The 26,102-nt window shown below is 45.0% G+C and overlaps 1 protein-coding gene across 2 annotated transcripts; it reads right to left on the reverse strand.

Moving 5' to 3' along the window:
• Positions 1–1,071: 1,071 nt before the first annotated feature.
• On the reverse strand, positions 1,072–26,102 carry LOC109763902 (uncharacterized). Of its 2 annotated transcripts, XM_020322778.4 has the most exons (11): positions 25,719–26,101; positions 23,488–24,660; positions 20,102–22,591; positions 19,327–19,404; positions 17,564–17,641; positions 16,737–16,814; positions 15,936–16,010; positions 15,125–15,202; positions 3,796–3,873; positions 2,985–3,062; positions 1,073–1,561 (listed from the first exon to the last, which is right to left on the reverse strand). In XM_020322778.4, exons 1-11 carry the CDS (start codon positions 26,022–26,024, stop codon positions 1,472–1,474), a joined length of 4,602 nt encoding a protein of 1,533 aa, XP_020178367.1. In that variant the 5' UTR covers positions 26,025–26,101; the 3' UTR covers positions 1,073–1,471. The 2 variants fall into 2 exon arrangements, with proteins under 2 accessions (XP_020178369.1, XP_020178367.1); XM_020322780.4 differs by lacking the exon at positions 15,936–16,010 and having other exon boundaries at positions 1,072–1,561; positions 25,719–26,102.

Raw genomic sequence — 26,102 nt, forward strand, 5'->3', positions numbered from 1 at the left:
GGTCTGGCGAGGAGAATACTGAACACCACCGTGCCAAAACCGATCCGCGAGCTGCTCCCGTTGCGGTGGAGAGATCGACACCAGATGTCCCCCAAACGACGGCGTAGGTTTGCGAAGGTCCAAGATATTGCATCTTGCACTCTTTCTTGTTCTCGCTGCTGGATCTAATCCACCCATCCCATTTCTGTTTTCTTCGCAGGGCAGAGGAATTCACCCATTCAGTTTACATGTTATTCATCAGTGCATGGCCCGCACGCTAATTAGCTTTGCTTCCAGGCACAACGCAAGATGGATTCAGACAATAATACTTCACTTCAGAATATATATGCACGAGAATCGCTAGAGGTATGAACATGCAGGAAGCCGTAGTAGCCCGCCAGCGTTGATCTTCCACATACAAAAGTGATCATCTACAGTCACCGGCAAAAGCGGATGTTTTACACTAGGACACATATTTGGTCTACACACTTACTCCCTCCGTTCCAAAATAGATGACTCGACTTTGTACTAACTTTGTACTAAAGTTAGTACAAAGTCGAGTCATCTATTTTGGAACAGAGGGGGTAGATCGATAAACTAGCAGCGCAGACACTTCAGAGTTGAGACAATCATTGAACCCTTCAGCGGCACTCAAAATTCCACAGTTGCGTGATTCAGACTTCAGGAGGAGACGGTACATAGGATATACAGAGTACTTCAGATCATATCAATAAACATAAGCAGTCAGTACTCCCTAATTGTATGCCATGGAGAATGGTGTGCCTCAGGGCACTTCCATTTTAGTTCACAAAAATGGCCAACGAATTTAGTTTTTAGGACGTCCGCTTTTAACTTTATTTTCCACAAGAGGATTTTGATCCATGATTTGATAAACAAAACCATGAACCTGTTGCAGCATATCCTGTTTTTTGCCGTAACTCTGTTTCATGTTTCTGGCGATATGTGCTGGTTCGATTTCAGCCCATAACAAGTGATCTATCAAAACGAACATTGCGCACAGATACAACAGTACTTTCATACTTTGCATTGGTCAAGAATTGTGCTCCTCCAAATTAGGATTTGATCTATGATTAATGAGTAAAGACCAGTGCTTTTAATGTAGTATATCTTTTTTTAAGAATAACATTGTGGTCAGATTGTACATGCGTGTCTGTAAGCGCATGCGTTTGTACTATATTTCTTTAAAAGGAAATTTGCTAGCATTGTACTCCCTCCGTTCCTAAATATAAGTCTTTTTAAAGATTCTACCATGGACTACATACGGATGTATATAGACATATTTTAGAGTATAGATTCACTCATTTTGCTCCGTATGTAGTCCATAGTGAAATCTCTAAAAAGACTTTATTTAGGAACAGAGGGAGTAGTTGAGTACCTATAAGATTGTGATTGCAAATTACAGAGGTCTCCACAGCAACGCGCTACTCAGCATTTGATGATAGCAAACTACTAAAATCTTATAGATACCAAATTACCAATCTTCTTGCTCGTCATCCTCATTTTCTGAATCTTCTTGTCCATAATGAGAGAGATGTTCAGAGTCTGAGTTCGACATCTGTGACTTTAGTGAGAACAGTATTTCAGTTATTCATGATATGGCTCTATTACAGAATACTAATAAAATTCCTTGCATCATTAATTAGTGCATCCAAAAGTTTAAGCTATCGAAAGCAAAGTAATACTGCCACCATGTCTCAACACAAAGTTCTAACAATTGCATAGCTCGATTATGCCAAAATTGCATATCTAATCATAGGATTAAGGATCAAACAAGCAGATCACATAGCATGTTCTTTGTATTGTTTCTGAGATTAAAAGTAAGGGAGTGGGAACATGTTTGGTTGAAAGCTAAGAATGCCGAAGTATGCCAGCTAAGAATGGCAAAGTATGGCAGACGTTTTTTTAGCTAAGTGGCCTTACTTTAGCTTGCCAAGTGGGGTGATGTCGTGGCCTGCTGTTGAAGGTCAAGCCACATGTCAATATGAGGATCAGAGGGAAGTATATAGAATGGATTAGGAAACTTGGACACTGACACAAATTCTAGATGAATTCATTAAGGGAACGAGAAATGAATTGGTTTCCTGGATTGGAACAAGGCGAGGTGTAGGGGTGAACGTTAGGAACACTTTGCATCGTCTCTTTAAGGCCCCGTAGGGGGGGGGGGGGGGTAATAATGGCAAACGTAAGAACGTCAAAAGATAAGCAGACAGATCGTTGCACACCCAGCGACTCCGGGGACAAGTTCAAAGGACAAGATAAGCAGACAGATCGTTGCACACCCAGTGACTCCGGGGACAAGTTCAAAGGACATGATGAGTGCTCAGGGCAACTCTAGCCGATCCCTTAAAAATGGTTAATTCCTCAAAATATTCTCTTTTGAGGAGTTAACCACGCCTAGCAAACTTCTATCTCGCTAGCCAACTTCTATCAGGAACCCCCCTCCCCCCCCCCCCCCCCCGCAACTCCCACCCGCGGCGCCACCTCTTCCCGCCTCCGTCGCCCAATGTGTCCACCACAACCACCGTCAGCCCCGATTTCGACGGGAATGGAATCGCAAGCCGCCTCCACAACCCCGTCGGCCACACCTGCTAGTGCTACACTGCCAGCGTCGACCCACGCGCCGTCGCCCGGGTTAAGGAGGCGGTTGATAATTTACATTTAATTAATAATATTATAGAAGACATGCAGTTGCACATGTTAATGACTAGTTTTATAAATACTTTTACATTGAGTTAGTAGGTTTTGATCTCTCCTGCCTTGATTTTGCATCCAATGTTTTACCTTAGGGTTTTGAATGTCTACAAAAATGTGACTTTTACAAGAACGACTAAGCACAAAAATGGCGTAAACACACATCAAAGAAATAAAATAAATATGCATCGGTTGAATTCCTATGTCATATTTATATAAATCAATTGCAAAGGCATGTGCATATAAAACCATAATGACTAGATTAAAAGTTACTGGGCCTTTGAGTTTCATACCTCTAGTTCTTCTCGTTCCTCTTTATGTCTCGACCGGCCTTTTTGGTATCTTTTCGATACCCTATCCATCGATGCTTCCTGTGTTACACAAAATTTACACGATTAGGTCATTGTGGAAAGTAAACTAAGAAACGATAGGCATTTACATCCCGGGGCATGACTATAGGCGCTCCTTCTCATTTACTAAATCGACATAGTACAAATGTACAATCAACGGCAAGTCCGTCGAGGACGTCAGGCGCATCCCTTGAACATGGCCAGACCAATCATTTTTGCCCCACCCCCTCAACTCCCGCCCGCGACGCCACCTCTTCCCGCCTCCGTCGCCCAATGTGTCCGCCGCAACCACCGTCAGCCCCGATTTCGACGGGAATGGAACCGCAAGCCTCCTCCACAACCCCATCGGCCACTCCTCCTAGTGCTACACTGCCAGCGTCGACCCACGCGCCGTTGCCCGGGTTAAGGAGGCGGTTGATAATTTACATTTAATTAATAATATTATAGAAGACATGCAGTTGCACATGTTAATGACTAGTTTTATAAATACTTTTACATTGAGTTAGTAGGTTTTGATCTCTCCTGCCTTGATTTTGCATCCAATGTTTTACCTTAGGGTTTTGAATGTCTACAAAAATGCGACTTTTACAAGAACGACTAAGCACAAAAATGGCGTAAACACACATCAAAGAAATAAAATAAATATGCATCGGTTGAATTCCTATGTCATATTTATATAAATCAATTGCAAAGGCATGTGCATATAAAACCATAATGACTAGGTTAAAAGTTACTAGGCTTTTGAGTTTCATACCTCTAGTTCTTCTCGTTCCTCTCTATGTCTCGACGGGCCTTTTTGGTATCTTTTCGATAGCCTACCCATCGATGCTTCCTGTGTTACACAAAATTTACACGATTAGGTCATTGTGGAAAGTAAACTAAGAAACGATAGGCATCTACACCCCGGGGCATGACTATGGGCGCTCCTTCTCATTTACTAAATCGACATAGTACAAATGTACAATCAACGGCAAGTCCGTCGAGGACGTCAGGCGCATCTCTTGAACATGGCCACACCAATCATTTTTGCCCCACCCCCTCAACTCCCGCCCGCGACGCCACCTCTTCCCGCCTCCGTCGCCCAATCACTACTGGAATCAGCTAATTTGCCATCTGCCAGCTCTTTGTCGTCTGCTAGCTGACGGCAAAGAAGCTCTTTGCCATCAGCTACCCAAAAGCAGACGGCAAAGAAATGGCAGATGGCAAAGAAGCTCTTTGCCGTCCGCGAGCTCTTTGCTGTCCGCCAGCGGACGACAAAGAATCTTTGCCGTCCGCTGGCAGACGGCAAAGAGTGAGGTGGCCCCCACCCCCCGCCCGTTTGGAAAAACTTAACGGCCCACCTCTTTGCCGTCTGCCAGCGGACGGCAAAGAGGCAAAAGGGCGGACGGCAAAGAGAGGCGGACGGCAAAGAAGACACTACCTAACGGCCCGTATCCCCCCGCCCGTTACTCTGTTCTCTCCTCGCCGACGCGCCCCGCCACCACTTCCCACCCCACCGCCGCCGCCGCCGCCCGCCGCGCGTCGCCGCCCCCACCACTCGCCGCCGCCCGGTCGCCCCACCACCCCGCCGCCCCACCGCCCCCCGCCCCGTCGCCACTGCCGCCCGGCGCCGTCGCCCCACCACCCGTCGCCCCCGCCGCCCCGTCGCCCCGCCGCCCCGCCCCCCGCCGCCCCGCCGCCCCACCGCCCCGTCGCCCCCCCGCCCCGCCCCCCCCGCGCCTCGGCCCCGCGCCGCCCCGCGCCCCACCGCCCCGGGCCCGGCCCCCCGCAGCCCCAGGCCGCCCCCGCGCCCCGGCCACCTCCTCCACCGCCCCGCCCCCCTCCTCCACCGGCGACGGCCTCCACCGGCCCTGCCCCAGGTGAGCCCCCCTCCTTTTTTCTGTTTTTTTCCTTTTTAGTTTTAGTTTAGATTTAGTTTTAGGTTTAGATTTAGTTTAGTTCAGATTTAGTTTTAGTTTTAGTTTTAGATTTAGGTTTAGTTTTAGGTTTAGTTTTAGGTTTAGTTTAGTTTGAGGAAAGAAGAAGAAGAAGAGAAAAAGAGGAGAGGAGGAGAAGAAGAAGAGGAAAAAGGAAAGGAAGAAGAAGAGGAGGAGGAGAAGAAAAAAGAAGAAGAGGAAGAAGAAGAAGAAAAAAGAGGAGAGGAGGAGAAGAAGAAGAGGAAAAAGGAAAGGAGGAAGAAGAAGAAGAAGAAGAAGAAGAAGAAGGAAAAAAAAGGAAGAATAGGAAGAAGAAGAAAAGGAAAAAAGAGGAAAAAACCCCGACCCGACACGGCACCCCGACCCGACACGGCACCCCGACCCCGACCCGGCACCCCGACACGACACCCCGACCCCTAGACCCCGACCCCGACACCCCGACCCCGAGCCTGACCCGACACCCCGACCCCGACACCGAGACGGCACCCCGACCCCGACCCGAGACCCCGACCCCGACACCGACACGACACCCCGACACCGAGCCTGACCCGACACCCCGACCCCGACACCGACACGGCACCCCGACCCCGACCCGGCACCCCCCGACCCGACACCCCGACCCCGAGACCCCGACCCCGACCCCGACACGGCACCCCGACACCGACACGACACCCCGACCCCCGACACCTCCCGAAAAGGTGTTCTTTGGCCTTCCAGAAGCCGACGGGGTGATATATTTGTGAATTATTAGTTAGGCCATATATTTTTCGATTTTGTTATGAAAAACATCATATATAATTGTGTTGATCGGGTAGTTTTAAATGTGCAGTTGTTTCATCGCTGCGAGGTTTGGTGTTCGACGACCTCGCCGTGCGTTTGACGAGCTCTGCCCCTTCGTTCGTGGGTGAGCACAAATGACATGTCCTCCTCCCCCATTAATTATTTGATATATTCCGATGAAACTTGATAGCTAGCTATATATGTGTCTTGAATCATCAGTATGCGTAACCAATATGTGTCTCCCGTTCGAAAGCGTCATAGTTATAAATATGCATGCATTTGCATATTTATAACCTTGATTCTTTCGAATTGTCCAACGCTATCCATGGATAGCCCGAGTATGTTTAGATTGGGTTCGTTTTCCCATATGCTTTGCTCCGGATCCGACGCATAAATTTTGTCAGTGCCTCCCCTGTTGTTCTCCGGGTACACATCCTCTCTGTTTATTGCAGAGACGTGTATCAGGAGAACAGCGCGGAGGTGCTGCCGAAATTTTGCGTAGGATCCGGAGCATAGCATGGGAAAATGAACCCAATCTAAACATACTCGGGTGGGATTAGGACCTATCATTACCTATTAGAGTGTAGGTTGCATGGACGTAATAAAATTGACAAAGTAGATCAACTGATGAATATATACATGGTGAATTTTATATATATATATATATATATATATATATATATATATATATATATATATTTGTTGTATGTCTAGTAGCTCTGAAAGTCAAGATGAGTGATCGTGCGTGGATGTACACCGGTCACACTGGTCAGAACAAATGGAGCACTGAATGGTTCACAAAAACCAAGGGGTTTGTGCGAGCCGCATTTGCAAATGGCCAGAGGAAAACCTGGTGCCCCTGTTTACGGTGCGGCAATTGGGAAAAGAGGACAGAGGCTGAAATGGGCAAACACCTGCAGAAGAGTGGTTTTACGCCCGATTATACGGTGTGGACATTTCATGGTGAGTCTGCCCAACGTGACCGAGCTGAGGTGGATCGTCGTCGCACCGACGAGCATGGTACCGGGATGGAAAACATGGTGCAAGACTTCGATGATGCTCGGGATTCGGACGAGGAGATGGAGGAATCTGCAAAGGCCTTCAATGAAATGTTGGAGTCTTCAAAACGTCCGCTCCATGAGCACACTGAGCTTTGTCAGTTGGATGCCATCTCACAAGTAATGGCTCTGAAGGCTCAGTTCAACTTGGGCAGAGAATGCTACGATGCAATGATGACAGTATTTGGATGCTTTCTACCCAAAGGCCATGTAATGCCTGCAAACATGTACCAGTCGGACAAAATCCTCCGTGCACTGAAGATGCCCTATGATAAGATACATGCCTGTGAGAAAGGATGTGTCTTGTTTAGGCTTGACTATGCGAACTTGAACTATTGTCCCATTTGCAAGTCTTCCAGGTATGTTGTGGTAGACAACGGTATGGGTGAGAAGACACAGACCAAAATCCCCGTTAGTGTTCTTCGGTATATGCCAATCGTACCAAGACTTCAACGTCTTTTCATGGTCGAAGAGACGGCTAGACAGATGACATGGCACAAAACGGGCAAAAGAACCGAACTAGATGCAGATGGGAATCTGATGATTGTACACACATCGGATGGTGTTGCGTGGAAAAAGTTTGATGAATTACATGGTGACAAAGCGGCAGATCCGAGGCATCCTCGAGTCGGCATCAGCACGGATGGGTTCAGTGTGTTTGGTATGACGGCAGCCCAATACAGTCGTTGGCCCGTATTTGTCTTTCCACTCAATCTCCCCCCCGGACCGATTATGCAAAGAAAGAACATTTTCCTGACGTTGATAATTCCAGGGCCCAACTATCCGGGGGAAAATATGAATGTGTACATGCAACCGCTTAAGGACGAATTGCAAGAAGCCTGGGATAATGGGTTCAAGACATACGACGCCTATAGCAAACGGAACTTCATAATGCGTGTCTGGTACATGTACTCGACGCATGACTTGCCGGCGTATGCGCTATTCGTTGGCTGGTGTGTGCATGGAAGGTTCCCGTGCCCCACATGCAAGGGAGCTCTTGAGTTTCGTTGGCTTCAGGCCGGTCGCAAGTTTTCTTGCTTCGACATGCATAGACAGTTCCTGAATCCTCACCATAAGTTCACGAAAGACAAGAAGAACTTCATCAGAGGTAGAGTTGTCAAAAACTCTGCACCACCTGCATTGACAGGCCAACAGACCCTGGATCAGTTAAACGCTCTCGAGCTAGATCCAGAGCGTCCAGGGTACTTCAAGGGGTATAATTCTAAGCACGCCTGGACTCACAAAACATGCTTATGGGATCTGCCTTACTTCAAAGACCTCCTTTGCCCACACAACATCGACGTGATGCACACTGAGAAGAATATCGCCGAGGCACTTTTTGGTACATTGTTCGGCATAGATGGGAAGTCAAAGGATAATACTAAGGCTAGAGTCGATCTGGAGGCGCTATGTGATAGGCCGTTACAAAACATGAAAGAACCGAAAGGAAAGCAGAACTGGACAAAGCCAAAGGCATGGTTCAATCTTGGAAGGCCATCTATGAGGGAAATTATCTTGTGGGTGAAAATGCAGTTGATGTTCCCCGATGGGTATGCAGCGAATCTACAGAGGGGAGCCAGTCTTGATAAATTGAAGATATTTGGTCTCAAGAGTCATGATTGGCACATATGGATTGAGCGGGTAATGCCGGTGATGTTGCATGGCTTCATCCCTGAGGATGAATGGCTAGTACTGGCAGAACTCAGCTATTTCTTCCGTGTTCTTTGTGCGAAAGAACTATCGCCTGGCGTGCTAGAAGAAATGGAAGAGTTGGCGCCGGAGTTGATCTGCAAGTTAGAGAAGATCTTTCCACCGGGCTTCTTTAATCCAATGCAACATTTGATTTTGCATCTCCCGACCGAGGCAAGATTGGGGGGGCCCGTGCAAAATCGTTGGTGCTACCCAACTGAGAGGATGCAGAAGACGCTTCGACAAAAATGTAAAAATAAACGTAGAATTGAAGCATCGATGGCTGAGGCATTCATCACTGAGGAGGCGGCAAACTTCATGACAGCACACTACGAAGCCAAAAATCGTCATTTGCATAATCCGAAGCCTCGGTACAATGCTGACGACCCTAAAAAGGGTGGATCCAACCTCAGCCTATTCAAAGGGAATCTCGCACCAGCCAGTGTTTCAAATCCAGTATCTTTGGATAATGAACAATGGCGGACCATTTCGTTGTATATCTTCAACAACTTGATAGAAGTGCGGCCGTACATCGAGTAAGTTCTCGGTACATAGTTTCGCAACTTCTATTTCCTTTGAACTGCTCTTATTCCTGGATATTTCATACAGTCGATACATCGCCTTATTCTCGTATGGAGCGGTGATCCAAAAGGATTCTGTCGAAGAGTATGAGCTTCTCGCAAAGCAAGGAGGCGGCTATCCCGGTTTCATCTCTTGGTTCAAACAAACGGTAATTTCTATTAGACTTGTAGGCTAATTTGTAGGCGGCTATCCCGGTTTCATTCGCTAATTTGTGCGTAATGCAACAATCCTTTCATATTAAACTTGTAAGCTAATTCAGAGTCTATGGACGCCGAATTGAGACAAGTCGCTAATGGTTTTGACTATAAGGTTCGTTCATTTGACAAATACGACATCAACGGGTATCGCTTTCGTACCTATGGCAAAGAGCTATCTATGGCCGACCGAAAGTCTACAAATTGTTGTGTATCTGCTATCGGCGAAGGAGGTACCGAGTATTATGGGAGAGTTGAAGCCATTTATGAACTTCTATTCTATGGTGAAAACCCACCGAATGTCGTAGTCTTCAAATGTTATTGGTTTCAGCCGAAGGAGACTAGAAGGACTCATGAACATATAGGGCTAGTTGAAATCAACCAAAGCACCCATTTAGATGTTCCTGATGTCTATATTACGGCTCAACAGGCGACCCAAGTATTCTATCTACCGTGGGCCTGCCAAACTAATCCAAATCTGAAAGGTTGGGATGTCGTTTATGAAGTGCCGCCACGTGCTAGACTATCTCCCCCAAAGGAAGAGGATTATGAACCTCACATTAACCCAGACACATATGAAGGAGAATTCTTCCAAGAGACACGTCTTTCCAAAAAGCGTTTCAAGAACCGCTATACTTCACCCCAAAACATTGAAGTAGACAGCGACAGTGAATCCGACATCACCCCAGAGGAGGAACAAGAAGAGCCGGAACAAGAAGAGGTTACTGCTGCGGATGACCTGTCATTGCTTGACCGATTACGTCAAGGTGGCCTTCCACATGTTGATGCCACTGAACCCTATGAGCCCGTCATTGATTATAGTGATGATGATGATTATGCATTTATTGATGATACTGATCGAGATTATTAGTAGTGTCAGGTATTAATTTTTTTTTATGTTGTACTTGATGATGATACACTTAAGTGATACACATATTATTATTCATGTCGGTCTTTTTTTTATGTTGTACTAATTTCGTTTACTGTTTGTCATGGCAGGTGTTGAAAGATGGTGGGCGCTGGTCGGGAGCGCGCGAAGGCCCCTTCTTCGTCGGCGCGTGGTCTGAGGTCTTCCATTCCAGACGCACCTCTCCGCCGAGCGTTGCTGGACAGTATGGCCACACCGCCGGGCCCTTCTTCGTCGACCGCGGTGCCCAGCAGGGGACGAGGTAGGAAGAGAGGAGGTGGGGCACGTGGTCGTGGGAGAGGAGGTAGGGTGACTGCTAGGGCGCCTTCCTCGCCGCCACCCGCAGCTGTTTCACCCGAGCACGTGACTGCTAGGGTGGACTCGTCCGAGGAGGAGGCTACACGGACTCCGGTCCACGAGCCTCCGGTCCACGGGTCTTGGGCCCACGAGCCTCGGGTCGACTGGCCTTCGGCCCACGAGAGTTCGGCCCACGAGACCCCGGAGGAGCACACGTCCGGATGGGGTACCTGGCCGGATCAGCCCGAGGAGCCGAGTGGCCATGCTGATGATGGCGGGGAGCCGACTGGTCTTGAGGAGGAGGGGGGCACCGTCTACCAGCGTGGTGCTACACGGCTCCCGTCCGTGCCGGCGACCCGCGATCAGAGGTGGTTGATTTTCCCTGATGGGGAGAGGTACGTAAGTGCATTTAATATTTTTGTACCTTGTGCATTCACGTTTCTTCAAATAACTAATGCGTTGGCCTTGTCATGCTGCAGGGGTTGGGACCACCATCATAGTGTCCGCCGGCCCAACTCCGTCCTTGGAGTTCTTTGCCGGCAAAACTTCCTGGGGTTTGTCACGTTGCCTGGTGAGGGTCGGCTTCCAGAGCTTGGATTGAGCTGGGAGCACTACGTGGCTGCCCCGGCCCCGTCGGATGAGATTATCGACGGTGTCGTGTGCGACACGAGGGCAGACATGGTGATCAGAAAGTTCTGGGTAATTTCTCCTTTACACATTTAAAAATCTTCAACTAGCTAGTTATTAATTGTACTGATCAATATTGTCTCATTTGATTGCAGACATTCTACAGGTGTGAGGAGGGATACGAGGAGGACGCGGCACATGTTATCGAGAACGTCTGCAAGCGCCTACTCCAGAACTTACGGCACGAGGCTCGGGTGCAGGCTGTTCGAGACTACTACGCCTTGCGTGGTATCAAGAAGACCAAGCCGGCGTGCCGCGATAAGTTCCTGAGTAAGGAGCAGTACATGAAGGTAATTCTCAAGGCCTTCTACTTAAGTTCCTTCATTTAGTAATTCTTAGCCGTAGCGCTCAAGTTTCTATTTGCTAACTTAGGCGCCTCCGAGATGGTGTGCGGATCGGATGGATTGTTGGGAGGTGTTGGTCGATGAGTGGTGCTCAAAAGAATGGCTAGCCCTCCACAACGAGGCCAAGGACAAACGTGCCCAAATGGAAGGTGTGCCACACCATCAAGGCAGCTCCAACTTATATCAGTTCGGGCGCAACTGGGTATGTGGTTTGCTTCATGATTCATGCAATTCATTCATCATGCTAGCTTGAGCCCTTTAATTACTAATTTTCATTGTTTCTCTCTTTCAGGCACGCTACAATAAGGCGGATAAGGTGCCAGAGGTGTACGACCTGTATGCCATGGCCCACACTGCCTCTTTCAAGAAAGTCAAGGCTTTCTCTCAGTCTGACCTCGATGATGCAAACAACTTCACCAACATCTCCTCCCACAACAAGCTCGTGAGATATAGAGATGAGGGGAAGGCGAGGAAAGGGGAGGACTTTAACCCGAGCCAGGGTCCCATTGATCCAGAGCTGGTGATGATATCTGGTGGCGGGAGGTCCCATGGCTCCATAGCCATTGGAGATGGACTTATCCGTTGTCCTAGCACTCTCCCGGAGATCAAGGCGCGCCAGTCGAGCTCCGCTCCTGAGATAAGGCCTCGTGAACGGCCAGTGCAACTCGCCATCAAGGTTAGTGATACGTACTCAGTTATCTTTCTCCATTACATTGTGTGCGCTTCCATCAATGATTACAAATGGTCATGTGAGTGGTGTTGCAGGCTGCTATACAGAGTGAGAGAGATAGAACGGAGAAACTTCTGGCGGAGGCGGCGGAGAGGCAGCGGGAGTTGGAGGAGAGGACGACAAAGATGATGGAGGAGGAGAGGGCACGGAATGACATGCAGGCAAGGGCCATGTACGAGCTCCTTGTGGTAAGTTTCTTCTGCAGATTAGCCAAAACATTCATGTAGTGTTTGTCTCATTACTAACTAGCATGACTGAGTCGTCAAAACCAAATGTGCAGTCTGTGCGCGAGAAGACAGGTCAGACCGCTCCGCCGATGCCAGTGATTACTCCTGGGACCACGGTGAGTTTTATTTGAATGGACATTACTTGCTAGTCTTAACATTTGAGTGTCATCATGCTAACAAGACATTGGAAATGATCTTTGGTGCAGCGTAACTCCAGACAAGCATCGCACGATCCTTCTCCAGCTACCGACACGAGCCACCCCGCTCCTACACCTCCTGGATCTTGGTAAGTTTATCTAGTGTTTTGCTTAACACATGCATAAAGACCTAGACTTAGCTTTATTTCCTCCAATGCTTACCATAATGACCTAGACTTAGCTTCTTCTCCTCCAAAATGACTTAATAAGCTTACTGACCTCCAAAACCATCCATTTTACCTAAGTTAGCTCTAAAACGATCTGTACTTAGCTTACTTATGTCAAAAATTGCATAATTAGCTTAGTTAGCTCATAGACGATCCATTTTACTTAAGTTAGCTCTAAAATGACCCATTTTACCTAGGTTAGCTTATAAATGATCTAGTTCATCCAAGTTAGCTAAAAAATGACCCATTTTACCTAGATTAGCTCCTAAATGATCCATTTTACCTATGTTAGCTTTAAAATGACCCATTTCAACTAGGTTAACTCCAAAATGACCCATCTTACCTAGGTTATCTCATAAACGATCCATTTCAACTAATTTAGCTCATAAACGATCCATTTCACCAAGTTAGCTAAAAAACGATCCATTTCACCTAAATTAGCTCTTAAATGATCCATTTCACCTAAGTTAGCTCAAAAAGATCCATTTCAACTAAATTAGCTCATAAATGATCCATTTCACCTAAGTTAGCTAAAAACGATCCATTTCAACTAAGTTAGCTCATAAATGATCCATTTCACCTAAGTTAGCTAAAAAACGATCCATTTCACCTTAGTTACCTCAAAAACGATCCATTTGACCTTAGTTAGCTCATAAACGACCCATTTCAACTAAGTTAGCTCATAAATGATCCATTTCACCTTAGCTAGCTCATAAACGACCCATTTCAACTTAGTTAGCTCATATATGATCCATTTCACGTAAGTTAGCTCATAAATGACATACTCTTCTTGTTCTAATCTTCTTCTTGTTCTACTCTTCTTGTTCTAGTCTTCTTCTTGTTCTACTCTTCTTCTTCTAGTCTTCTTATTCTAGTCACCTATTTCTAACTTTCTTATTTTGCCATTTTGCAGATTTCATTATGTGCTGGATGGAGTGCTTGTTCTACTCTTCTTGTTCTACTCTTCTTATTCTAGTCACCTTAGCTATGGAGTGCTTGTTTATGTATGGATGGAACTTGTTTATGTATGAAATGATGGATGGAACTTGCTTATGTAATATGTATGGATGGAACTTGCTTATGTATTAATGGATTGAACTTGCTATGTATGATGGAACTATGTGATGAAGTTATGTGATGGAACTATGTATGATGGAACTATGCATGTTGGATATCTTATATGTTTGCTCTGTAATTGCCTTGTGAAATATATCTATATATGTCATATATATTTTCTGTGAAAATTGTGGGATTTAATAAAAAACAGAAAAAAGACCCAATATGCAGGCTCTTTGCCGTCTGCCACAGACGGCAACGGCCTCTTTGCCGTCTGCCGCGGACGGCAAAGAGGACACGTGGCATCCAGCTGTGCTTCCTGGGAGCTGACCCATTTGGTCAGTTTGCCTACAGTGGCTGACGGCAAAGAGTTTGCCGTCAGCGGCGGACGGCAAAGGCCTGCCATGTAGTGACGTGTAGATGACATCATACGGCGGACGGCAAAGACAGTAGAAACTTTGTCGTCCGTTGGCAGACGGCAAAGGCACTAGAAAGTTTGCCGTCCGCGGCGGACGGCAAAGGCCTGCCGTTAGCCACTTAACGGACTGAGAGCACATTATTGCCGTCCGCCCTCTTTGCCGTCCGCGGCAGACGGCAAAGAGCCTTTGCCGTCAGCCGCCAGGAAGCAGACGGCAAAGTAGCTGTTTACCGTAGCCTACTTTACCGGAGCCTTTTGCCGTCCGCGGCTGACGGCAAAGGCCTTTGCCGTCCGCCGTTCATGCCTTTGCCGTCCGCCATGGCAGACGACAAAATAGCTGATTCCTGTAGTGAATGTGTCCGCCGCAGCCACCGTCAGCCCCGATTTCGACGGGAATGGAACCGCAAGCCTCCTCCACAACCCCGTCGGCCACTCCTCCTAGTGCTACACTGCCAGCGTCGACCCACGCGCCGTCGCCCGGGTTAAGGAGGCGGTTCATAATTTACATTTAATTAATAATATTATAGAAGACATGCAGTTGCACATGTTAATGACTAGTTTTATAAATACTTTTACATTGAGTTAGTAGGTTTTGATCTCTCCTGCCTTGATTTTGCATCCAATGTTTTACCTTAGGGTTTTGAATGTCTACAAAAATGCGACTTTTACAAGAACGACTAAGCACAAAAATGGCGTAAACACACATCAAAGAAATAAAATAAATATGCATCGGTTGAATTCCTATATCATATTTATATAAATCAATTGCAAAGGCATGTGCATATAAAACCATAATGACTAGATTAAAAGTTACTGGGCTTTTGAGTTTCATACCTCTAGTTCTTCTCGTTCCTCTCTATGTCTCGACGGGCCTTTTTGGTATCTTTTCGATAGCCTATCCATCGATGCTTCCTGTGTTACACAAAATTTACACGATTAGGTCATTGTGGAAAGTAAACTAAGAAACGATAGGCATCTACATCCCGGGGCATGACTATAGGCGCTCCTTCTCATTTACTAAATCGACATAGTACAAATGTACAATCAACGGCAAGTCCGTCGAGGACGTCAGGCGCATCTCTTGAACACGGCCAGACCAATCATTTTTGCCCCACCCCCTCAACTCCCGCCCGCGACGCCACCTCTTCCCGCCTCCGTCGCCCAATGTGTCCGCCGCGGCCACCGTCAGCCCCGATTTCGACGGGAATGGAACCGCAAGCCTCCTCCACAACCCCGTCGGCCACTCCTCCTAGTGCTACACTGCCAGCGTCAACCCACGCACCCCGCCCGGGCTAAGGAAGCGGTTGATAATTTACATTTAATTAATAATATTATAGAAGACATGCAGTTGCATAGGTTAATGACTAGTTTTATAAATACATATACACTGACTTAGTAGGTTTTGATATCTCCTGCATTGATTTTGCATCCAATGTTTTACCTTAGGGTTTTGAATATCTATAAAAATGGGACTTTTACAAGAACGACTAAGCACAAAAATGGCATAAACACACATCAAAGAAATAAAATAAATATGCGTCGATTGAATTCCTATGTCATATTTATATAAATTAATTGCAAAGGCATGTGCAAGTGAAACCATAATGACTAGATTAAAAGTTACAGGGCTTTTGGAGTTTCATACCTCTAGTTCTTCTCGTTCCTCTATAAGTCTCGCGTTTCCTCCGAATAGTTTCAATAGCCTATCCATCCGTACTTCCTGTGTTACACAAAATTTAAAAGATTAGGTCATTGTGGAAAGTGAACTAAGTGATGATAAACATCTACATCCCAGGGCATGACTACGGGCGCTCCTTCTCATTTACTAAATCGACATACTATAAATGTGCAATCAACGACAAGTCCGTCAGACGCATCTCTCGCACACGGTCAGTCCGATCATTCTTGCCCCCCCCCCCTCAACTCCCGCCCGTGGCGCCACCTCTTCCCGCCTCCATCGCCCAGTGTGTCCACCGCAGTCACTGTCAACCCCGATTGCGATGGGAATGGAACCACAAGCCGCCTCCACAACCCTGTTGTCCACTCCTGCTAGTGCTACACTGCCACCGTCGACCCATGCGCCGCCGCCTGGACTAAGGAAGCGGTTGATAATTTACATTTAATTAATAATATTATAGAAGACATGCGGTTGCACAGGTTAATGACTAGTTTTATAAATGCGTATACACTGAATGAGTAGGTTTTGATCTCTCCTGCCTTGATTTTGCATCCAATGTTTTACCTTAGGGTTTTGAAGGTTTATAAAAATGCGAATTTTACAAGAAGGACTAAGCACAAAAGTGGCATAAACACACATCTAAGAAATAAAATAAATATGCATCGGTTGAATTCCTATGTCATATTAATATAAATTAATTGCAAAGGCATGTGCATATAAAACCATAATGACTAGATTAAAAGTTAATGGGCTTTTAGAGTTTCATACCTCTAGTTCTTCTCGTTCCTCTCTATGTCTCAACAGGCCTTCTCCGTATTTTTTCCATAGCCTATCCATCCATGATTCCTGTGTTACACAAAATTTACACGGTTAGGTCATTGTGGAAAGTAAACTAAGAAACAATAAACATCTACATCCCAGGGCATGACTATGGGCGCTCCTTCTCATTTACTAAATCGACATAGTACAAATGTGCAATCAATGGCAAGTCCGTCGAGGCCGTCAGACGCATCTCTCGCACACGGCCAATCCGGTCGTTCTTGCCCCCCCCCCACCCCCCCCCCCCCCTCAGCTCCCGCCCGTGGTGCCACCTCTTCCCTCCTCCGTCGCCCAATGTGTCCGCCGCAGTCACCGTCAGCCCCGATTTCGACAGGAATGGAACCGCGAGCCGCCTCCAGAACCACGTCGGCCACTCCTGCTAGCGCTACACTGCCACCGTCGACCCACGCGCCGCCGCTCGGGCTAAGGAAGCGGTTGATAATTTACATTTAATTAATAATATTATAGAAGACATTCAGTTGCACAGGTTAATGACTAGTTTTATACATACATATACACTGAGTTAGTAGGTTTTGATCTCTCCTGCCTTGATTTTGCATCCAATGTTTTCCCTTAGGGTTTTGAATGTCTATAAAAATGCGACTTTTACAAGAACGACTAAGCACAAAAATGGCATAAACACACATCAAAGAAATAAAATAAATATGCATCGGTTGAATTCCTATGTCATATTTATATAAATTAATTGCAAAGGCATGTGCATATAAAACCATATTGACTAGATTAAAAGTTACCGGGCTTTCGGAGTTTCATACCTTTAGTTCTTGTCGTTCCTCTCTATGTCTCGACGGGCCTTCTCCGTATTTTTTCGATAGCCTATCCATCGATGCTTCCTGTGTTACACAAAATTTACACGATTAGGTCACTGTGGAAAGTAAACTAAGAAACAATAAACATCTACATCCCGGGGCATGACTACGGGCACTCCTTCTCATTTACTAAATCGCCATAGTACAAATGTGCAATCAACGGCAATTAAAAGTCCGTCGAGGCCGTCAGACGCATCTCTCGCACACGGCCAGTCCGGTCATTCTTGCTAAGGCCTTGTGTATAATGCTAGGTGCTTAGGGTGGTGATTCGAAAAATAAGCCGGGTTTTTCTGAAGCACCAGTGCCTATTTTTACAGGACAGATGCCTAATTAAGCGTCTACTCTGTACAAATAAGCATAGGTGCTTAAGGAAAACCTGGTTTATTTCTCCAAGCACCTCTCCTAAGCACCTTGCATTGTACAAGGCCTAAGGGTGCCTAGAGCACTCCCTTCTGATCTTGTGTCTAGCTTACTAGCTTTCTCTAGTCTATTTTAGCTACCTCATGGTGCCTTTATATAGCAAACCCGAGTTACATGTGTTCGACTTAAAACACTAACCCTCCGTATACATCAAGCCCAACTATAGCCCTATACACATGTTCCACACCTTTCTCTAGTTTATTTTGGACTTAAAACACTTGGATCTCCTGGCTGCATGGATTGGAAATGGAAGAACTGACCAAAGGCTTTACATGGGCAATATCAGGGTCATGTCAAGAAGCCCACCATCATTCTTGAAGCAGTTGCATCACAGGATCTTTGGATTAAGCACGCTTTCTTTGGCATGCCCGGGTCTCACAATGACATCAATGTGTTGCAATGATCGTCGTTGTTTGTGAGGCTTACTGAAGGAAAAGCTCCTCCTTGCCACTATCCTGTCAATGAACATGAGTACAACATGGGCTACTATTTGGTTGACGGTAGCTATCCTCCATGGGCTACCTTTATCTGCACCATCTCAAACCCAGTTGCCTAGACAAAGTCTCACTTTGCCCAAAGACACGAAGCATATAGAAAGGATGTCGAGAGGGCATTTGGAGTTCTGCAGGCCCGCATTGCAGTTGTTCGTGGACCTGCTAAACAATGGTATCCGAAAACCTTATGGGAGGTGATGACATGTTGTGTGATCATGAACAACATGGTCGTCGAGGATGAGAGTGACAATGCTGCCGCGGCTCTGGAATTTGAGAACATGGGTGATCCTATCCAACTTCTGGACCAGAATCCAGCCACATTTGAAGAGTTTATTCAAATGCATCAACAAATTCGGATCGACCAACTCACGAGCAGCCGAAGGAAGATCTAATTGAGCATCAGTGGGCGGTGAAAGGGACAACAATGTTGAGATGTAAATACTTGAACTTTTTAAATTTGAACTAGTGGTGCATGCGGCTATTTGATCGTGCGGACTTGGAAAAAAATAAGGAGGGCCGGATGTATGCGGCTACAGTTGGATGGCGTCCTCCCGCATCTGTACATGCGTTGTACAAAGGGCAATTGACATGCGTCGTACAAAGGGCAATAGAGTTAAGTAAGGTGGAACTCATATAGGGCGACTAAGCACAAAAATGGCATAAACACACATTAAAGAAATAAAATAAATATGCATCCGTTGAATTCCTATGTCGTATTTAAATAATTGCAAAGGCATGTGCAAATGAAACCATATTTACTAGATTAGAAGTCACTGGGCATTTGGGGTTTCATACCTCTAGTTCTTCTCGTTCCTCTCTACGTCTCCATGGGTTTTCTCCATCTATTTTCAATAGCCTATCCATCCATGCTTCCTGTGTTACATGCAATTTACACGATTAGGTCATTGTGAAAAGTAAACTGAGAAACGATAAACACCCACATCCCGAGGCATGACCACAGGCAGTCCTTCTCATTTACTAAATCGACATGGTACAATCAACGACAAGTCCATCGAGGTCGTCAGACGCGTCTCGACCATCGCGCCATGGCTAGTCCGGTCATTCTTGCTAAAGGCGCCTAGACCGCCACCTTGTGGTTTTGTGTCTAGCCTACTAGCTTTGCCCAGTCTAATTTAGCTACCTCGTGGTGTCTTTATATAGCAAACCCGAATTACATGCGTTCAACTTAAACACTAACCCTCCACATACATCAGGCTCAACGATAGCCCTATACACATATTCCACACCAATTCTTTTTTTTTAGAGAAAAGGCTTTATGTCCAACTTTATTGTAAAGCTGAATAGTACTGGTACGTCGGTACAGTAATCAGGGGGTTGACACTAATTTCTAACATCCTCTACTTAAGAGTTAATTAAGGTAGAAGTCATATAAGGTGACCGAGCACGTAAATGACATATACACATACACCAAACTGAAATATATGTGCATGCTTTGAATGCCCAGGTCGTCAAGACTCAAGATCATTGCAATAGCATGTGCAAATGAAGCTATGGGTGATTACCTGTAATTACAAAGATGTAAATAAAAGGGCCTTTTGTAGTTGTGTACCTGTGATTCTTCTTGTCCTTGTTCTTCATTTGGTTCTTCTTCTGGTTCAAATATTACTTTACGGATGTGAGAAACCTTATATGCATTCTCTCTGCGGGACCTACGGACCAGAAGAGAAGAACCAGAAAGATACAGTTCCTCCAAGGCAGTAAGGTTTTGTATGCTGTCAGGAAAACATGTGATGTTGGGACAGTCTCTGATGTGAAGTTCTCGTAGGGAACTGAGCTGTCCTAGCCATTGCGGCAATGTATCTAGTCCTTTGCACTCGAGAAGCATTAGTACTCTCAGAGCAGTGAGGTTTCCCATACTTGCAGGCAATATTCTTAAATTGCGACAATCTTTTATGACCAAGACTTGTAGAGAAGTGAGATGTCTCAACCAATCCGGCAGTATCTCCAGGTCCTCCAATGACATCAAACTTAGCTTTTTGAGAGAGGTGAAGCAGCGAATGACATCTCGCAAGGCCCTCAAGCCGAGGCAGGAGGTCAATGAGAATTCTTCAAGAGTGGGGAATTGCTCTAGTCTACGCCACTTGCCTGGTTGAAAGAGGCAGTTTTTTATACCCATGCGACAAGGAAGAGAGGAAGATGAGAGTTCCCAAAATCCTAGTCTTGGTCCTACCAAAGCCTCGTTGCTATTGTCCAAGAACCAAAACATACTTCTTGGAGGATATGGTAGGAACTTTAACTTTGGGCAGTCCTTCAACTCTAGATTATGCAAATTAGGGATTAGAAATTCTCCATCTTCTTTGCCTGACAATGTTGTCCACCATTCGACCAAATTGTCCATCGACTTCAACTGCAGCAATCTTAATTTCGTACAAGTTCCACCCTCTCCATAAAATTCCTTGCCAATTTTCGTGACGTTGGGGATTTTCTGCAGATATAGACTTCTTAAATTTGGTAGCTGCCCAAACGGAGGAAGATTATCACATGCACCTAAATCGAAAAGACTCAGATAGGTAACAGAAGGGAGGTGGGAGGATATGTGCGACATCCAGTTAGGGAAACCCTTGCTCGTATACCCTTGTATCATAAACTGTTCAAGATTTCGAGCTGGTATGAGCCTCTCCAGAATAGATTCAGCCGAGCATTCATTAGCAATCATTTTCCGCTTGAGGGAAGCATTCATATACCTCTTGTTCCAGTGGAGAGCTAGCTGCCGAACACATGATTTATGACGCAGCTTGACTGTCTCTGCGTCTTTCAGTTTCTCCACACACTGAAGAGATCCAATTAACAGCTCACGGCAATTCACATGTGCAAGCTCCACTATACTGTTGCTCCCTGAAGGTCTCTGGCATACTCTATGTACCGTGCGGCCTGGCAATTTTAGGCGCTTCTTTATTTCCTGTGCCTCTCCAAACACCCTAGGATGCCCTGACGTGACCACAAATTGTGTGAGACTAGCCATTTCACTGATGCTATCTGGCAAGTGACGGAGAGCACCAGCAGAAATGTCCAATATTTGGAGATTAAGATCACCTACTGAGGAGGGGAGCTCTAGGATCCCTAAACAATATGACAAATTGAGACACTTCAGATTAGTCATCTTGCAGACTGACTCGGGCAACCGTGCTAGCCTGGGACAACTTGTTAGGTTCAAAGATTCAAGCTCTGAAAGGTCACCAAAACATTCAGGGAGTAATATAAGGGCACGACAATCTGAAAGGTTTAGGTCTTTCAAATGGTTCAATAGGCAAAATGATTCTGGTAGAACTGAAATCTTGTAGCAATCAGAAAGGTTCAAGAACCTAAGATTTTGAAGATTGCCGAAATCTTGTGGAAGGTTTTTTAACTCATGACAACCTGATAGATTTAAATGTTCTAAACACTCCAGGCTAAATTTGTCAGGAAGTTTGGTTAGCTTGGAACAACTTGACATGTTTAGGAATATGAGTTTCCTAAGAAGATTAAATTTGTCAGGAAGCTTACTAAGCCTTGCATTGCCAGCTAGATCCAAATAGCTAAGTTTGCTGAGGCTACAGATACTGTTAGACAAGGTTGCAAGTGAGCAATTGGACAGAATTAGAGTTTCCATATTTTGAAGTGTATGGAATGACTTAGGAAGTGATGTAATAGGCAAGGTAGAGGCATCGAGGTACCTAAGTAGCTTTAACTGAATAGTGGAAGATGGCAAAAGTTTTTTTCTCGGAGTTGATTGCCCCACAACTAAAGATCCACTTAGGTCCAAGACCCGTATATACTTGGTTCTAGAAAATGCCTTTTGCGGGAGCAGCTGTTTCTCTGAATGTCTTACATGCAAGGATCTGATGTTGCCTGGCAGATCATTGAAAACCTTATACTGATTCTGGTAGTTGATCAACTGTGCATGTCGGCAATAACGACGTTTTGCTTTCTTCCTACTCCTCGGTTCGGTAGCATTTAGAACAAGGCATTCATGTCCCAAAATTATCGTTGCAAGATCATGCACCAAATCATGCATGGTGAGCTCTCGAGGAGCATTGGCATGCACTGGACTTGACCTAATCTGCAGAGGGGAGTACTATAAATTTAGTCTTGTAAAAGAAGATGTAAACCCCACATGGTTATGCTTGGTTACCAGGTGAAGAATCCTTGTATGATAAACATTACTTATAAATTAGGGGCTGCAAGATAGTGACTAAACGAATGCACGAAATCTACGAGGCCCATCTAACACCCGTAACTGATAAGTAAATCTTCTAATGGTTAATTAGAAGGCTAATACCTTCCTCCCTTCCAACTCGACCTAACGGTTGATTAATCAAGTTGAATCTTGCTATTTAAAATATATTTTTCTGTTGGATGGCAGTGATAACATAAGGACATTGAACGTTCGGCATAAATCTATTGTGTCATCTCTACAGCAGCTCTAATAAATTGGAAGCGTCTATGGCCATGCATGATTTTCGAATATCACTGTATTTATCTAATTTAAAGATACCAAAGAATCCTAGAGTTATATCCAATCTAGTACATAATCTAGTATGATATATTATTATTAAAATCAAAATAAGAAAGTTCTCCAACAACATCATATTAAAATCAAAGAATAATAAAGAACCTAGAGCCAAAATATAATGTAAGCCATTAAATTCAAATGCAACAAAGTGAAACTAAACGCATTCCAAATTTAAATTTTGAAGTATGTTAAATTTTGAAATTTTAGAAGAGCGGGTATGGAAACATTTAACTAAGAATCTTGAAGTGAAAATAAATAAAGGCATAGACATAATCATGAACTGTAAGAGGGGATAATATATCCATATTTTCTGAATATCGAGTGTATAACAATCACATATAATTATAAATGTGTATCAATCGATTTTATTTACTAGGAAAGAAAACGGAGGAAGTATATTCGACACACCCAGCAAAACATGGGAAATACTGTTCAACACTTACCGCGGAAGATTTTGAAATTTGAAGAAAGGACATCCCCATAAGGTAGTTAATGCACCTTTTACCCTCGTCCCCTCCATGAATGTATCCAAGAGCCTTCCATTGCTGAATTAAACGATCACTGCCTATAACGAAGCCCTTGGGAAAGGCCGCCAAATATGCGAAGCACATTTTGAATTCCAGCTTCATGTAGTAATAGCTTAGCATGAGGCGTTCCAATGTGTCCTTGTGATCTCTGTGACCCAAATCAATGTTCGTATCCCTTATTTTTTGCCATGCCTCGACAGTCCTTACCTCGGACATTACTTGCCCAAGGGCAATTGCCACGAGTGGCACACCCCCACACTTCTCTGCAATTTTCCTCCCAATTTCTTCCAAGTTACTTTTGTCATCATCAGGCCCAAATGTTGTTTGCTTCATTACTTCCCAGCAGTCATCAGTTGACAAAACACACAAGTTGATTTGATCAGAGTTGGGAACAGGGCAAATTTTTCTTTGGTTTGCAAGAACACCGGTGTTCATTTTATTAACTACGCTTTGGTTACGCGTAGTTACAATAACTCTGCTACCCTTGCAGCCATGTTGTAACATCTGCTTCAGCCTTTCCAGCTTATCCCCATCCTCTTCCCAAAGATCATCCAAAACAATCAAGTACCTTCTACCAGCAAGTTCCTTTTTGAGATTTTCCTGTAAAACCTGCAAACTACAATTGTCAAGGTTGATACTGCTATTTATGCTTTTGAGGATGGCTCTCCCAATTTTGCCCAAATCAAACTCCTTAGACACATGAACCCAGGCTCGGACTTCGAAGTTGTTGGCCATCTTGTCTAGCACAAAGACTGATTCGGCCAATGTTGACTTCCCTAGACCACCAAGCCCGACAATCGGGACGATAGATATATCCTCTCTAGCGTTAGCGTCATAGTTTAGTAGCAGCCTGATTATTTTGTCCTTTTCCATATCCCTCCCCACCACTCCGGATTTCAAGCCTTCATCACTGCTGCCTACAAAAGTTTCATTGTTTCTGCTCCCTTCTGCCCGTTCTTGATTTCTGACAAGATTGAGATCATGGCCCTCCTTTCCTATTTTTTCTATTTCCCCCCTCAGGTTCTTCAGCTTGTGAGGCATGGTGACCCGCTGGAGAATTTGATTGTTCCAGGAAAAGAACAGCTTCAACTGTAAATAAATTGAAGCCAACATCATTCGGTAGGTCGTCCGCAAAAAAAAAAACATCATTCGGTGGGCACATCTTAAGTTAAGATAGAAGTTACTAGCTATGTATGGCCAATGGTGTGTACAAATAGGATAGTTTATTTCTGACGTAACTGAAATTTGCCATAGTTCCGTTATTTCCCCCAGCACTTGATGAAGATCTAATATCCACAACCACTTCACTCGCTTCACATATAACTCTGCCCCTCACCTCACAACAAGAACAATTAAAGTTTAGTGAACCCCTACGAAACATAAAGGCAAACGCACTAGACCAAGATAAGTTGACCTTAATAGTCACTCTGCAGCTGAAGGATCTCGGGAAAAATGCTCTACAATTTGGTGGATGAGAAAAGAAAATTTCAAGCAATCAAGAAATAGCAAAAGTGACATAAACACAAATTATGAACAATTGTTGAGATTCAAAGCTCCCCTTTTGCTTTGAGCATAGTATGAAACTATGAATCCATAATGGGAAAGTTGTGGATGTGCAGCCATGTAACTACACCTCTTATCTAGACTATCCATTTTTGCATGAAAATTCATGCGCGCAAACTTCTCTTTTTTCTTTCTTCTAAATCAGAAAATATTTGAACTTGAAAGTTTGCAAGTCGACATCACACAAGTAGTGCAGATTTTTTGGCGAGACAGAAATATATAAAATGATAAAACTCATTCAAAAATTATAATTTAACAATTTTCTGTTTCACAAAAAATAGAAACATTTAATCCACATAGTGATGCTTGAGTGGCGTTGACCTGCAAAGTCTCAAGGTCAAATTTTCTCTTTTTGAAAGAAACATAAAAACAAATAAATTTCTATGTGAAGACAACACAGATCTTGATGCAAAGTTGGATAGCCTAAATAGAAGGTGTAGCTACAGGATAGGATAGAAAATCCATAATAATCCTAAAATGCAAGGCTCTTGGGAAGTGAAAAAGTCCACATAAATCACTTGCTGGATGAGGGGATCTCAACCTGGACAACAACCTTACAACAGGAGAACGTAATAAGCGAGTACCTTTGGCTGGCTCTTCTTTAAGAGCTCGGTAGCCTCCAGATCATCCAGCACGTCCTCTACGTCGTAGGCGACGGACTTGAATTTTGTGAGCCATCGCCGAACAGCTTCTCCGTCTCCTCCTCGTCGGCGCAGCTTATCATCCGCATCACGCCAAACGGCCTCCAGATCTTGCATCTTGTCCACCATGACATCAACATCTTCTCTGAACCTCCACTGCAGGGTGGCCTCCTCCGTGACGAGTTCACCGAGCTTGCTCGCGATTTGCTTCCCCACGGCACTCGCGATTATCTCCCCGAACCCGCTCATGCCAGCTCTCCGCCTCTCTCCCACAACAACGTCGAGACTGAGTGGAAACACAGAGTTGGAAGGAAGACTGGAAGAGCA

The sequence above is a fragment of the Aegilops tauschii genome, chromosome 1, assembly GCF_002575655.3.
Source record: "Aegilops tauschii subsp. strangulata cultivar AL8/78 chromosome 1, Aet v6.0, whole genome shotgun sequence".
Lineage (NCBI taxonomy): Eukaryota > Viridiplantae > Streptophyta > Magnoliopsida > Poales > Poaceae > Aegilops > Aegilops tauschii.